The 13,166-nt window shown below is 36.4% G+C and overlaps 1 protein-coding gene across 1 annotated transcript in view; it reads right to left on the bottom strand.

The window, feature by feature from the left end:
• The window catches only part of ddb1 (damage specific DNA binding protein 1), a 47,146-nt gene that overhangs the window by 7,842 nt on the left and 26,138 nt on the right, over nt 1–13,166 (bottom strand). The window contains exons 16-23 of the mRNA XM_005805537.3: nt 11,074–11,281; nt 10,712–10,807; nt 10,403–10,514; nt 8,579–8,702; nt 6,075–6,239; nt 5,453–5,547; nt 1,767–1,937; nt 223–332 (exon numbers count right to left, since the gene is read on the bottom strand). Coding sequence (XP_005805594.1) covers nt 223–332; nt 1,767–1,937; nt 5,453–5,547; nt 6,075–6,239; nt 8,579–8,702; nt 10,403–10,514; nt 10,712–10,807; nt 11,074–11,281 — 1,081 coding nt within the window. The remainder of the gene's footprint in view (nt 1–222; nt 333–1,766; nt 1,938–5,452; nt 5,548–6,074; nt 6,240–8,578; nt 8,703–10,402; nt 10,515–10,711; nt 10,808–11,073; nt 11,282–13,166) is intronic.

Raw genomic sequence — 13,166 nt, 5'->3', positions numbered from 1 at the left:
AATGCTGCAGTTCATACCAATGATGTTGGTCTAAAAGCTATCATGGGACTGTGTGTGTGAAAGGAACAGCATCCTAATGACAGCATCAGTCTCAGCGAGAAGGTATTGGGCAAAGACGATTTAGGGGCATTTCTGATCCGCAAGAGCAGCTATGTTGGAATATAATGATGATAAGAAAATGATCATTGAACTACATGCAGGGAGAGGCTTTGCCGTTCTCACCTATCTTTTTGGCAGACGAACAAGTTAAAGGCGTTCTCTGCTCCCAGGAAGTTGTCATCGTCTAGAATTTCCACGGCACTCATCCAGTTTGGATTAAAATCACGGGCAATCTGTGGAAAATATATGAAAAAAGACATAAATATGCAGGTTTGTCTTAAGAAATATACCTTTTAAGCAAAGATAAGCCAATGCTAAACAAGAGTAAACTCTCATCAAAACCCCTAATTGTTGCTGATTATTAACTTTTGACTTCTGATTTATACTAGAATTTGCTTTTATGTCTATTGGGGCTGAAACAATTAATCTGATTAATTGCGCTGAATTGATTATTGAAATAATTGTCAACTAATTTAGAAATTGGTTAATTGACAACTGGATTATAAAGACTCAAAAAGGCAATTTTGATGAAAGAACAAAGTCAGAGCAGTAATTAAGCCAAAAGTGTACAAAACATATTTGAGTAGAACATGTTTGTAAACATGTTCTACTCAGAATCCATCAAGTGGCATAGTTTTAGCTTCAAATTCTTTAATAATAATAGTAATAAAACATCCTATTAAGCACCTTGTTTCCCTCCATATTTAGCAATTATTCTAAAAAAATAGTCAGCAGATTAGCCCTACACTGTACTGATACCAAGTCAAGCAGAAAGGGCTGATTTTTTTTAATAGTAGGTTTTTAGCTGCAGATGTTTCCTTTGCTACAAATGATCAACCATACACTAAAGGAATGTTATGTTATTGCATTATAGGCACAAAAAAAAAAATCGCTTATTTTCATATTTCAGGAAGGTATTGAATAATTTGTTTATTTGCATCTTTTAATATTCCACAAAAAAGGATTAAGTAATTCATAAAAAAATCTACAGAATGTGCGATTAGTCAATTAATCGTCAGAATAATTGATAAATTAATTGATTACTGAAATCATCAGTTGCAACCCTAATTTCTATTTCTGTTTTTATATTGCAATTTTTTAGGAGAGCCAATCAATTAAATAAAAAATATAGCCAGGCAAAACTGTTGCTTTCTCTGTGCAAATTATAATGAACTCCTTTAATACTGAAGAGAGGAAATCTGACACATAATCAATAGATTTTAAGCAAAGACCTGCTCTATAATTGCGCAGGAAGCCTGTGATGGACACACTATATCTGAGGAGACAGAACGCTCTTTCATCGTTCTCCCTAATGAGTTTGTAATGTGTCCAGTTTGTTTGATTTGTACAAAAGCTCAACTGTAAACTGACAACTTTAGTTAGTTTCTAATGATTTGTTTCTCAATTTTGCAGAAAAGGTGCAAAAGAGTCAATTGACAATGTGGAATAAAAAAAACTAATTAAAATGTTTTACTCATATAATCTGCACAACAAAAATTAAGAGTTAAGGTAAGAAATCTACACCGGAGCAGAAGTTAGTTCATAGAATAAAGCACTATGGGTTGAAAGTGAAAACTGCTTTGTGATTTTGTATCAAAGCAGCAACACGCAGTCTTCAATTTCCCCACCTTTTCCAAGTCTTCCAGCAATTTCTCCTCACATCTCACCTCTTCAAAGTTGCCCTCCATGGGTTTGTACGCCAGCAGCAGGACAGACCTCATCAGGTCTCCCACCAGGATGAAATCCCCTTTGGTCTTCAGGTATAGCGCCATGATGTTGTTATAGTGGTTGCACTCGGTCCTCAGCTCCTTCTCGGCCGTCCACTCGTACAGACGGACCTGAAAAAGAAAGGCAGCTCTCATTTTAACCGTTATTGTAGTAGTTATTCTTGTAGGATATTATTAACTTTATGTATATTTCAGTTTCACACTGATTAATGTGTCTGAATCTGAGGTCAATGTCTGCTTTATAAATGAACTTTTACTAGTTAATGAACATGTCATGCTGTGTCAGAAATTGATGGGAGAGCCAGGGGTGTGTCTCAACTAAGTGTTTTCACTGCATTACTGTTCGTTTTATGACACCAACTGTCATTTTCATATTAAATGCAATTCTTAATAAATTAGATCAAGCAAAAGGTAACATCATAACTGTGCCCATCATATATGACTATTGTGAAAAGCACCATGTTTCCTTAAAAAAGTTCATGACCAATAATTTTAGAAATTGAAAAATACATTTTGGAACTAGGAATGGCAAATATTCAATTTATTATTCACTGGTGTAAAAAAAATACACCAAGATTTAGTTACTATAATGGCAATTAAAAATGCTTTAATTATATTTGCAAGCACAAACAACTGATCTTTTAGACATTTACTTTTGCTGTTTTAGTCGCTTTTAGTTTTATTACAGCACAAATAAATGCTGCGCTTGAGTATTAAAATGTCCCTCAAGGCAAAGTGTTGTGTATATCAATGCTTAAGTTGTGATGTAGGGGCCAATTAGACACTAGTTCAGCATAATTTGAGAGGAATCCTTGATTGAGAGGCTCAGACTATGTGCAGTGAGCCAAAAAGAGATGAAATACCAAACAAAAACAATATTAATATTAATATTAAACAATAAGCATAATAAATTCTTAAACCATTAGTGCTCACCCACATATGAAAAAACAGAAAAAAAATAAATAAATAAATAAATAAAAGGGGAGTGTAATCTATATTTTGTGGAGAATAGAATGAAAAAGTCATTGGATAAATCAACCAGGCTTCAATTAAAGCACAATATTCTGTCATTTTTTATAAACTCGTCATTTTTAACAGTATTCTTTGATTGTCTTCTAATCCCCGAAACCAAAATTGAAACATTTACTTCTCCAACTTCACTACAGTTTGTGTTTTTTTTGTTAGGTCTTTCTTGTGCTGTAAACATCTGGGAGGAGATTCAAGTGACAGACTGAAACATTGAGTTTTTTTTCCCCCTTTATCAGACAATTAAAATTAAGACGTATGAGAATTCATGAGTGTTTGTACATAAGCCTCAAAACTCTCAAACCTTTTAAGCAACTTATTTGTTCTTCCATGATCCATTTATGGTCTATGTTTCAAATTCAATAGTCACCAAACTAAAATACAAAACTGTGGAGACCAGAATCCACTTATTTATTTCTCTTTAAGTCAGGGGTCCCCAAACTTTCTCCTGTGAGGGCCACATAACTTGTCCCTTCTCTGATGGGGGCCCGGGGTCAGTTTGTAACAGAAAAAGTGTGACGATTGTAAGAGTGCTAAACATAAAAATGTATTGTTTTTCAGAAAGCACAATCAAATAACCTTTTCTGGATTCTTCAGAGAACAAAAGTCAGGAAATAACACTATTTATGAAATAAATAATAACCAAATAACACTGGGTTCTCCACATAAAAAAAAGGGTTAGGGTCAATTATATGCATGTATAAAATAGTTACTAACTAGTAGTTAATAATAAATAAAGTTCATTATTAAGGAACATTTATTTTATTGCAAAAGTCCAGCTTATCAAATAAAAATGCACATATATGAAAATACTCTGGTATTGTTCAGGGGGCCGGACCAAATGTGGAGGCGGGCCGCATCTGGCCCGCGGGCCGTAGTTTGGGGACCACTGCTTTAAGTGGACAATAATAGTGTATTTATGGACAGCTAATTCGGTAAAACAGTTTCTTTCACATGTTCAGCAAAGGCAGAGTAGGAAAGAAAAGCAGTCGGAAGTGAGAGACTTTGAGCTCCAGAAATGTGAAATCCATGACAATTGTATTCTTGATATCTCTAGATAAAGCTCCCTTTCATGTTTTTAATCCCTTTAATCTATCTGTAGCTGATCATGGATGAGTGTGGTATTATGGGGCAGCAGGGGAAGACAATTTGTTTCACACTATGTCAGGTGATTTCATTCCAATACACATGGGATGGATTTATTTAGACATGGCAAAATATAATAAATAGAACAGTGCTTTTCTGCTTTGAGAGATCATGTGCCTCTTAAAATAAATCTAGGAGAAAAGAAACAGGTCACCTGGAGCTGAACCCACAAACGCACAGCAGAAGGAAAACAGCAAATAGTTTGTTGATGCAACTTTTTTTTCTATTTTTTATCTTAATTAGGTCAAAAATAACAGGATGTAAAATGTTAAGCTTTATAACCTCTACAACAGGTCAATGAACATTTAAGACAATTTAGGTGGAAGTTTGTAGACAGTTTCAAAGATAGAACCAGATGGTCCACTCTGGAGCTCCAGATTGAGCTAAAATTAGACAAAAGATTTAAGAGAAACTTAAAAAGCACAAAATATTTACAACTTTTCATTTTCAATTGTGTTCAGGCTCAAAGCTGACAGTAGTTCTTTTTATTTCTACTAACAGTGAGAAATGTGAATGAACAAAGGCAGAAAACTAAGACAAAATCATTGAAAAGTGATATTTGCTTTTGGAAACAACTTCAGGCATCAACTTATGTCCTTTCAAGACATTGTGTCAGTAACATTCCCAGCTCCAACTGCGTTCATAAAGTGAAGACTTGTATGGCGATTTATCTAGTGAGCAGGAGGACAAATGTTTTCTGAGCGCAGTAGCTGGGAACATAACAAATTAGGACGCCAGTGTTATATTTTGCTGTATTTCACCCTGGGTGGAAAATTATCAATTTTGGAGAAGAAATTGTTAAATGAAAACACTTAAAATTCTGGCAGTGTTTAGATAAACAGCTCTAGCTGTCAAAACATTAATGTTCATATACAACCAGATCGCAGCTGCAGTCAAACACTCTTAATCTGGCTAAGAGATGAGAAAAAAAACCCAACAAGATGCAGCAGAAGGAAAGTGGGTTTTGATTTAAAGCAACTTCTGGTATTTTGTAATGAAATGTAAGGCACAGCCTTGATAAATGTTTTGTTCACCTCCTTGCATACTTGATATTCCTGGCAAAAGTATTTATGGAATCCAATTTCTGTGTGGCCATTAAGTGACCGCAGATGCATTTGACATTTTCCTGTTAAAGAAAAGTCTTCTTAAATTAAGAAATGAACCTCATCCTAGATCTAAAAATAGTCCAAAGGACACTGCAAACCCACATGACAAGCCATCATACAAAGATGGTACTAATTTTTATCTTTGTAAGTGAAGCCTTAAAGCGGATAACTTAGTTACCTGCCGTAGAAAACATCGGACATGCTGATTCTAATTTACAGAAAATTTTAGGCTGTAAAATATTAGATTTCCCTTTAAAATATTTTTGTATTCTATTTTAGACTTTAAAATATTGTTAAAACAATATGTGGAGGAAAAATCTTTAGCGAGAGCTCTGTACCATCACTTACTGTGCTATTTATGCTGGCCAGTAGTTTTCCATTGAACTCCACCATAGAATAGACAGCTCCTTTCACTTCCTTCTCAGCCACGGTTTGCAGCTTCCCTGCAGGAAAGATCAGTCAGTCAGTGTTCATTCAGTGAGCTTTCAAAGTGCCACACATGCAACGCTGAGTTAAATTAGCACCTACAAGGTCCTAGAGAGAACAACTGGGAAAGAGATGTGAGAAAAATTTGAAATTGAGACAGTGCTGCATTCAGAATATAAGGCGAGGGTAAAAATCAAGAGCTGGACTAGGATAAACGACATACAAGCAACGCATTTTGTCAGGAACAGTGTGTGAAAGATAAAAAAAAAACAGTGCTGGTGAGAGGGGGGAATGTTTGAGAGGAAGTGATAAGAAAATGATTGAGTGAGAAGGGAAACAGGAGCCCAGTAGGACACAGTGTTCTTCCCTAAAATACAATATAGAGTGCAGGGAGGAGAAAATGAAACGGGATGAAGAATGGAGAGAACAAAGCAGGCTGATCTGGGTGAGAGGACAAACATGAAAAGATGAGAAGAATCAAAGAGCGCATTCGGGCTTGTTTGCTGAAACCGTAGAAAAAGCTAAGGGAAGCTCGGGTACTGACCGTCGGTGTAATGGAAGACAATGATTCGACCCTGCTTGGGCTCGGGCTCCTCTGGGTAAACCATGGCCGTGCCGACGATGAAGTAAACAGATGGGTCTTTTCCCAGACGACATGACACAATGCTGAGAGAATACTCGCTGGGGAGGAACTGATGGGCATGAAGGACTGGCACAAACACAAAACAGGAAAAAACAGGGCAGAGTGTGAGAACAGATCGAAACTTCTTTATGAAGCTACTTAAAAAGACTAATATTGTGTCATGAATTATCCATGTTAACTGTAGTGACATACAGTATTTGATCACTAAAAATCAAAAAAGGCATTTTCTGGATTATTGTGACATATTTGTGTTTTCATACGAATAGAAATGTGGCCTCAGCCAAAACGAAGGACCACCTGCTCATGCGATTCCACAAAACAAACACGAAACAAGCAAAACATGAGTGGTCCTTGGTTACAGGTCACTGCACAAGAGCCTTGAATAAAAACTGCTAAACTACCTCATTAAATGCTGGAAAGCCTCCATTCAATAAAAGAAAAAAAACAGATTTCATTTAATGGTATGTCAAGTTCAGAGATTTTATTTGAAAGCCATATCACCCTTTCCTACCAATAACCCTTAACCCTCTATGGCATGGCGTTGCCCTCAGGCAACAAACCACATAGCTGTACCTCACATTGCTCCTTTATTTTATTTTTTGGGGGGCATGATTTTTGACATATTTTTGTCCAAAAAATAGTTCTTTTATGAATATAGTTTTTGTTTGATTTGTATTTCATTTCTCATAATCAGTGTAGACAATCTTGGTGTTCTAGACCAATGTTACCCTGAGGCAACAAACCCAAATCTGGTTCCAGGAGGTGTCAGAGTCCGATTTTATGATTGACATGTAATTAGGGACCACCAAGCTCCCAAAGAATGCAGGAAAATATTTCTTCCCCACAAAAATAAAAAGTCATGCCATAGAGGGTTAAAGTTTGTTTTTTTAAATCACATTAGAATCAGAACTCAAAATGTATTTTATTGGCATTTATGTAACACACCAACAACATGCATAATTGGGACGTTAAGCAAAAATAATGGGGACATACTTTTCAAAAGATAGAACTACACACCAGTGACTTTTAAAGGCTTTTGGCTACTGTGTGTTTATTTAGGGGTGTCAGGGTAACAGAGATTAATAAGCACACACCACAGAGATTTATATTTGGAAAATAAGTTGAATATCACATAATTTTGCACCAAACATAAATTTATGAACTACTTTGTGTTGTTCAATCACATAAAACCACTCAAAAATATATTAATGTTTGTGATTATGATGCAACAAAATGTGAAAATGTTAAGAGGCTATAATCTTGGTGTCCAACACAGTGAACAACAAGATGCCAAAGTGCCGTTGAAACAGTCAATTATTTTTTTTCAATTGGTCAGTAACACAAAAAATATTAAATTATAGACTATAATCAAGGTCAAAACAAACAAAATGTTTATGGGAAAGGAAGGATTTCTGTTTATTCATTAACCGTAAGCTGTCAATGTTCATTTACCATCACAAAATAAAAAAAAGAATCCTACAGCACACCTAATTTTATCTTCTTATATGGTCAGGTTGCCCTCTTTATGTGATGAGTTTATCTACAAAGTCCCATAAAGAAATGACTCCAGGAGAAGGAAAATCGCTTCAGAGCTACTTATTTAACTAAATTCATATTGAGGATCCCAGAAGAGATGTGCCTCATAGTTTCTGTCAGAGAAGATTTGGTGTCGGGTGCATTGATTTACTTATTATGCAAAGACAAATGCATCTTCGTTTATCAATATGTTCTCTGAGATATTATTTATCAATCTCTCCTTCACTTCTCTCCACCTGAGAGGCGTTTTAATAGCTTCATAGCTGTTTTCTAATGAAGATTGGCCAATAACACGCTGAAGTAAAAGATATATGAAGCGGCTCAAGAATCAAAATTGATGTCCTCTGCATTCGAATGCATCTCACATCAACAGTGTAGTCAGCTGCAGATACATTGTGCTGAAACAGTTTCTTATTTACATATTGTTAACAGGTGAAATACACTAATTTATGAGGGTAGGGCATCAACCAGCCTTTTAAAAGGAAGTCTTGGTGCAGAAATAAAATCTGCAATGCAAAACAGAAAGGAGTAGGAAGCAGTCACCTCCACTTGGCTTCCCTATAAAACGTGTTCATCATTAATTTAGAAACCGCATACAGATATATGCGTACTTTTCATTCCTGGTATTAAAGACTGAATAAAGAATCAACACCAAACTGTAGTAAGTGGTAAAAATAACCTAAGCATTTTAAATGTAAGAGATTAAATAAGGAAAATTTAGTTGATTAAAACTGCACAGTCCTTATGAGATCAGGAAAATTTAGTTTAGATCAACTATTCCTCCAAGCTGAGAGCATTTAGCCACTAGACGATTTGCTTGGATGCAGCAGCTCAGAGTTCAAATGGAAATGCAGCCTCGGCTGTCTCACCTTCAAAGGTGTGTTGATCCACGACGAGCAGACTGTGAACCTCAACCTCCTCACCAAAGGAGGTCTCATGTGGAGAAGTGCTGCTGGGGAAGAGTTTGCTGGAGCTCACGCTGCTGGAGAGCGCCTGTAGACGTACGAGACGGGATGCAGAGAGAGAAGTGAGGGCAAAGACAAATGTGATACATGACAAAAAAAAAGAACCCGCACAATACACAATGTGTCTGCGTGGGAAGCGCCAACAGCAGAGTCGGCACCATCTGCAGCAGCAGATGTGCGGCATCGAAAATCAGGTAAACATCATTCTGGTCATCAGATGTGAGAGGCTCGGCGGCGGTAAACACAAACAAATGAAAGTACACACCTGTCCCCTTTGGAGAATCTATAGATATGAGCAGGACAGGTAGCACATGCGCATGGCTGAGAGGACTTTTTAATTAACTCTCCAGCTAATCTGATTGCTTCGAAATGCTGGCAAATAATGATTTAAATTAAAATATTTAAAGTTGACTTAATTAGGGAAAAATGCTTTCATAGATGGCTCTGTCCGTATTGCGCTACGTTCTTACTAAAAAATGGTTTGAGGTACATCTGGCACAAAAACAGCAATTCTGTTTCTCACATAAGGAAGATTTAGACAGACTGCTTGCTTTTTTTTCATCTGCCAAAGTATATTTGGCATGTCATTTAGACGGAAGATTTATCTACTAAACCATATGCACATATTTTTCAACTTGATTATAAAAAATCAAGTCTGCTCCAAATAAAAATAGGAAATTATGCTTAATTAATGGGAATAAACCACTGAGCTAAAATATGATACTTTATAATTAAGGGTATTTTCAGGATGAATCAGGAAAAGTATTTAGCATACACAAAACAGTAAATTTATTTTCATAAATCATTCTCACAACAAACTGTGAACTTCGGCCTATTTTAATTTGCACGGATGGAGCCCTGTCTCCAAGACAAACTTGTCACAAAAAAAAAAACAACACAATTTGACTGACTCTCCTTAATGATGTTAAATGCCATTTTTAAGGGTTCTTTGGCAGGCACTGAGGCTGCTATGTGATAATTATGAACATGACCTTCATTATGGAGTGCTTACCAAATAATATTCTGATAATGCTGTAATTCAGAACTAACAACATGGGCTTCAGACTAGGAAAGTTGTCTCTTTTCCAGCCTGAACAATTGGTAGAATTATTGCTCCCATTACCTTTGTGTACTCTGCTTTTTTCCCACCATGGAAGGTTTATTTCAGCAGCTCCAGCTGTGTTTGCTCCTGTCTTCATCTGAACTGAGCCACTAAACTTGACTTATTCTTCTTTCCAACAAAAAAGTACAACAGGACCAACAATTCTCATCTTAGCTAGGCTTTTTTGAGGTTACGATCTTTGAGTAATCTTTATTTCCCCACAGTAGAAGGTTGTCTTTATTCTGGCTGTAATCGGTGACAAAATTATTGCAGCAAATTATTTCTGACACAGAAATCCTCATCTAAGTTCATCAATAGCAAAGCCGATATTACCTTAACATATTCTTCTTTTTTACCTGTATAAAATTCTATTTTTCCATCACTGCTCTATTTAGCTATTCCTGAACATAATCTCTGCTACAGTTATTGCTGGCAATAATTTTGTGTACTCTGTTTTATTCTCCATATTTATTAATACCAATTTTTTAAAATCTATTTTATCTGTATTTAACTCGTATATAAAAAAACAAACAAAATGTATTATGAGACATAAAGTGCATTCAAGTTTTTTCAAGTCAGCCGGATTGCTTATATGAGAGAGCAAAATCAGTCCCATGATGCAGTACCTGTGTGCTTGCACTAGGTCGTACAGCAGACGTTGTGCCGCTAACATCCTGGATCTCCACCCGGCTGGACAGAACCCCGAAACATTGCGAAACCTCCTGGTAACAGATCCGCCTGATAGTGAGATGGAGACAAGAAATTAGCATAAATATAAGCTAAAGTAGAATAGACAATAAATTGAGCAGATTTTGCCATTAACAAGGCTGAAAAAATACACCTACTACAAATGAGAACATATTTTGTCATAAAAGCTGTTAAGCATTTATTTTGAGGGTTTTTTTTTCAACTTATTGTTTGAATAGACAACTGACCTTGGAGACTCGTAGAGGGGAACTGTGCGAATATGGAGTTTTTGAATTTCGTCAATGGTGCCGATGGTCAGTGTGCTGTTGTTAGCCAAAGCCAGACTAAAGAAATCACAAAAAGAGAAGCACCAACAAAAATAGAAATTTACAGGGGAGAAAAGAAAAAAAAGCAAAAAAAAAAAAAAAAAAGAGGATAACTGTTGCGTGTCCTACAAATCCAAACAGACGGACTGTATAGGTCAATGCAGTCTCCAGAAAACACATGCAGAAAGCTGCGTATGCTAAAACAAAGTGCTCATATAGATCACTCTAAAAACAAACAGGAAGGAGAGAAAACACTGTTATAGCGAAAAAGTTTCCCTGCTGACCTGTCTGGGTAGCCCTCAGAGTTGAGTGGGCACATGTAATTGACTTCCTTCAGATTTACGTTGGAAAACACCAGCTTGTGGTTGGACGAGTAGATAACAGTGGGCCGGTCGGAGCAGGCGAAGACGTTTGAGGTGGACAGCGATCTGAAGGTCCGCAGCACGGTGGGCTGCGTGCCAAGAGTGACCTTCTTACGCTCGCTGAGGGCCCCTGGGAAAACAGAATGAGGTCAAGGCGTATATTTAACTCTAGGTGGAAAGGTGGCTGTTCTAGTTGTTGTTAAGGTCGGAGGAACAATTTGCAGTAATGTTTGTCCTTGTGTGCTCAGCGAGCCCTGAGCTTTGTTTAGAGCCACCTGCCTTTACTGGTTTTATCTCGTTTTTAATTCGAGTGCAGTAAAGGCATATATAGCATACTCAGCATAGGGCCTGGCTCTGTCTTTTGATGTTCTGGTCTTCTCTCCCCTCTAACTAACATACTATGTCTGTGATCCTGTGATCTGAGCAAACCAAAGTTAATGAGTACATTTATATGCACACTCATACTGCAGTTTCTGCCTTGGTTTTATTCAATTTAGAGCAAGAAGTTTACATGAAGAGTGATGTGATTATTTTCAAATCCCTGTGTACGTTCCTGCAGCATTACCCCAGTCCTGAGTTGGGGTTTGAACAGGAGTTTCTTACCGTCTGCAAACAATCAGAGGAAAAATGTCTACTCATTGTTTACTTGGCTGAAAGAAAACTCATCTGCAACTCTGGTATTTGATTGGTTGTCAACAACAATTCCAAAGTTGCAGCACTTTTCTTTAGTCATGAGGCAGAATGGTATTTCAGACAGATGATATGACAATACAAAGTCATCTTGTGCACTGAGGAAATTATGTTATAATCTGTAATGACAATAAGATGCAGCTCTAATGGACTACATTTTAACACTTGACTGCACTTTGAAATCTCATCACTTGTTAATGTCCTGAAGGGTAAATAAAGTTGGATGCAACTTATGTACCATTTAATGTGCAAATAATGAAACAAGAACACACAATTAATCTGGTTTACCCTGAGAAGTTCATAACAGTTCTCATAATTAGAAAAAAAAATAGGAGAATTTTTGTAATTCTCATAATTAGAAAAAAAAGCAGCCAATCGAGTGTATTCAAACAACTCAAAATTAATTTACAGCTGGTGAAATCTGTGGTAAAATGTCTTTTTGTTGACAATTGTCCTATTATATGCAGTTAAGTGGGTACTTTGACAGGATGAAACCGTTTTACTGGCATCTATTGGCTTCCGAGAGCCACAATAGAAGAGTGAAATGCATCTTACTGAACAATATATTTACCTACAGGCAGCTTACAGTTAGCTGAAATAAAAACAAACAAAAAAAATAGGGTGGACCAATAAAAAATGTTTATACCTCTGTCCAAATTAAAGGAAGATTGAAAACTGCTCTTGTACCTTAACAAGCTACTCGTTACAGTTTTAATTAGATGAGATGTGCTTCGTCGTCATGAAAACAAACACTAAGGTCAAAACTGAATGTTTTAAACTGTGACTTTCATGAAGAATTTAAGAAACATGCTTTCTAAAACCTTCACACTGAGAGAGTCGTGTCCTCCAGCTGCTAAGCAACAAATATGATGCAGTTAGGGAACTGGCTCGAGGATTTAAGCCTGAACACTAAAATGTACTAAAACTGGCCTTGAATGCTATGAATTCTTAATAATGCTGCTCCTCTGTTACTCGGTGTGTAAAATATAAAATGTTCTTCTAACACATTTCCTGCAAAATCTACAAAGATGATGCAGAGTGGAAACTGGAAAAAAATTAAGTTAAAAATATGAAAATGAGTTTAGGGTTTTCTATTTCAACATCTTCTCCTGCTGCACAACATTTATGAATTATTTACATTTATCAATGCCATGGATCTTATTCTCCACATTTTATCTATATATTGAAAGTATTCCTGGTTTAATGCTTTTGTATTAAACCTTTAGTGCATTGGGCCACTGAGTTAATGCTGCCATTGACAGCGTAATATTTAGAGCTGCAACAAACGATTACTTTATTAATAAATTATATCAATTATTCTGATG

The sequence above is a fragment of the Xiphophorus maculatus genome, chromosome 4, assembly GCF_002775205.1.
Source record: "Xiphophorus maculatus strain JP 163 A chromosome 4, X_maculatus-5.0-male, whole genome shotgun sequence".
Lineage (NCBI taxonomy): Eukaryota > Metazoa > Chordata > Actinopteri > Cyprinodontiformes > Poeciliidae > Xiphophorus > Xiphophorus maculatus.
The sequence above is the reverse complement of the archived record's forward strand: the minus strand, read 5'-3'. Positions and strand labels throughout refer to the sequence as shown.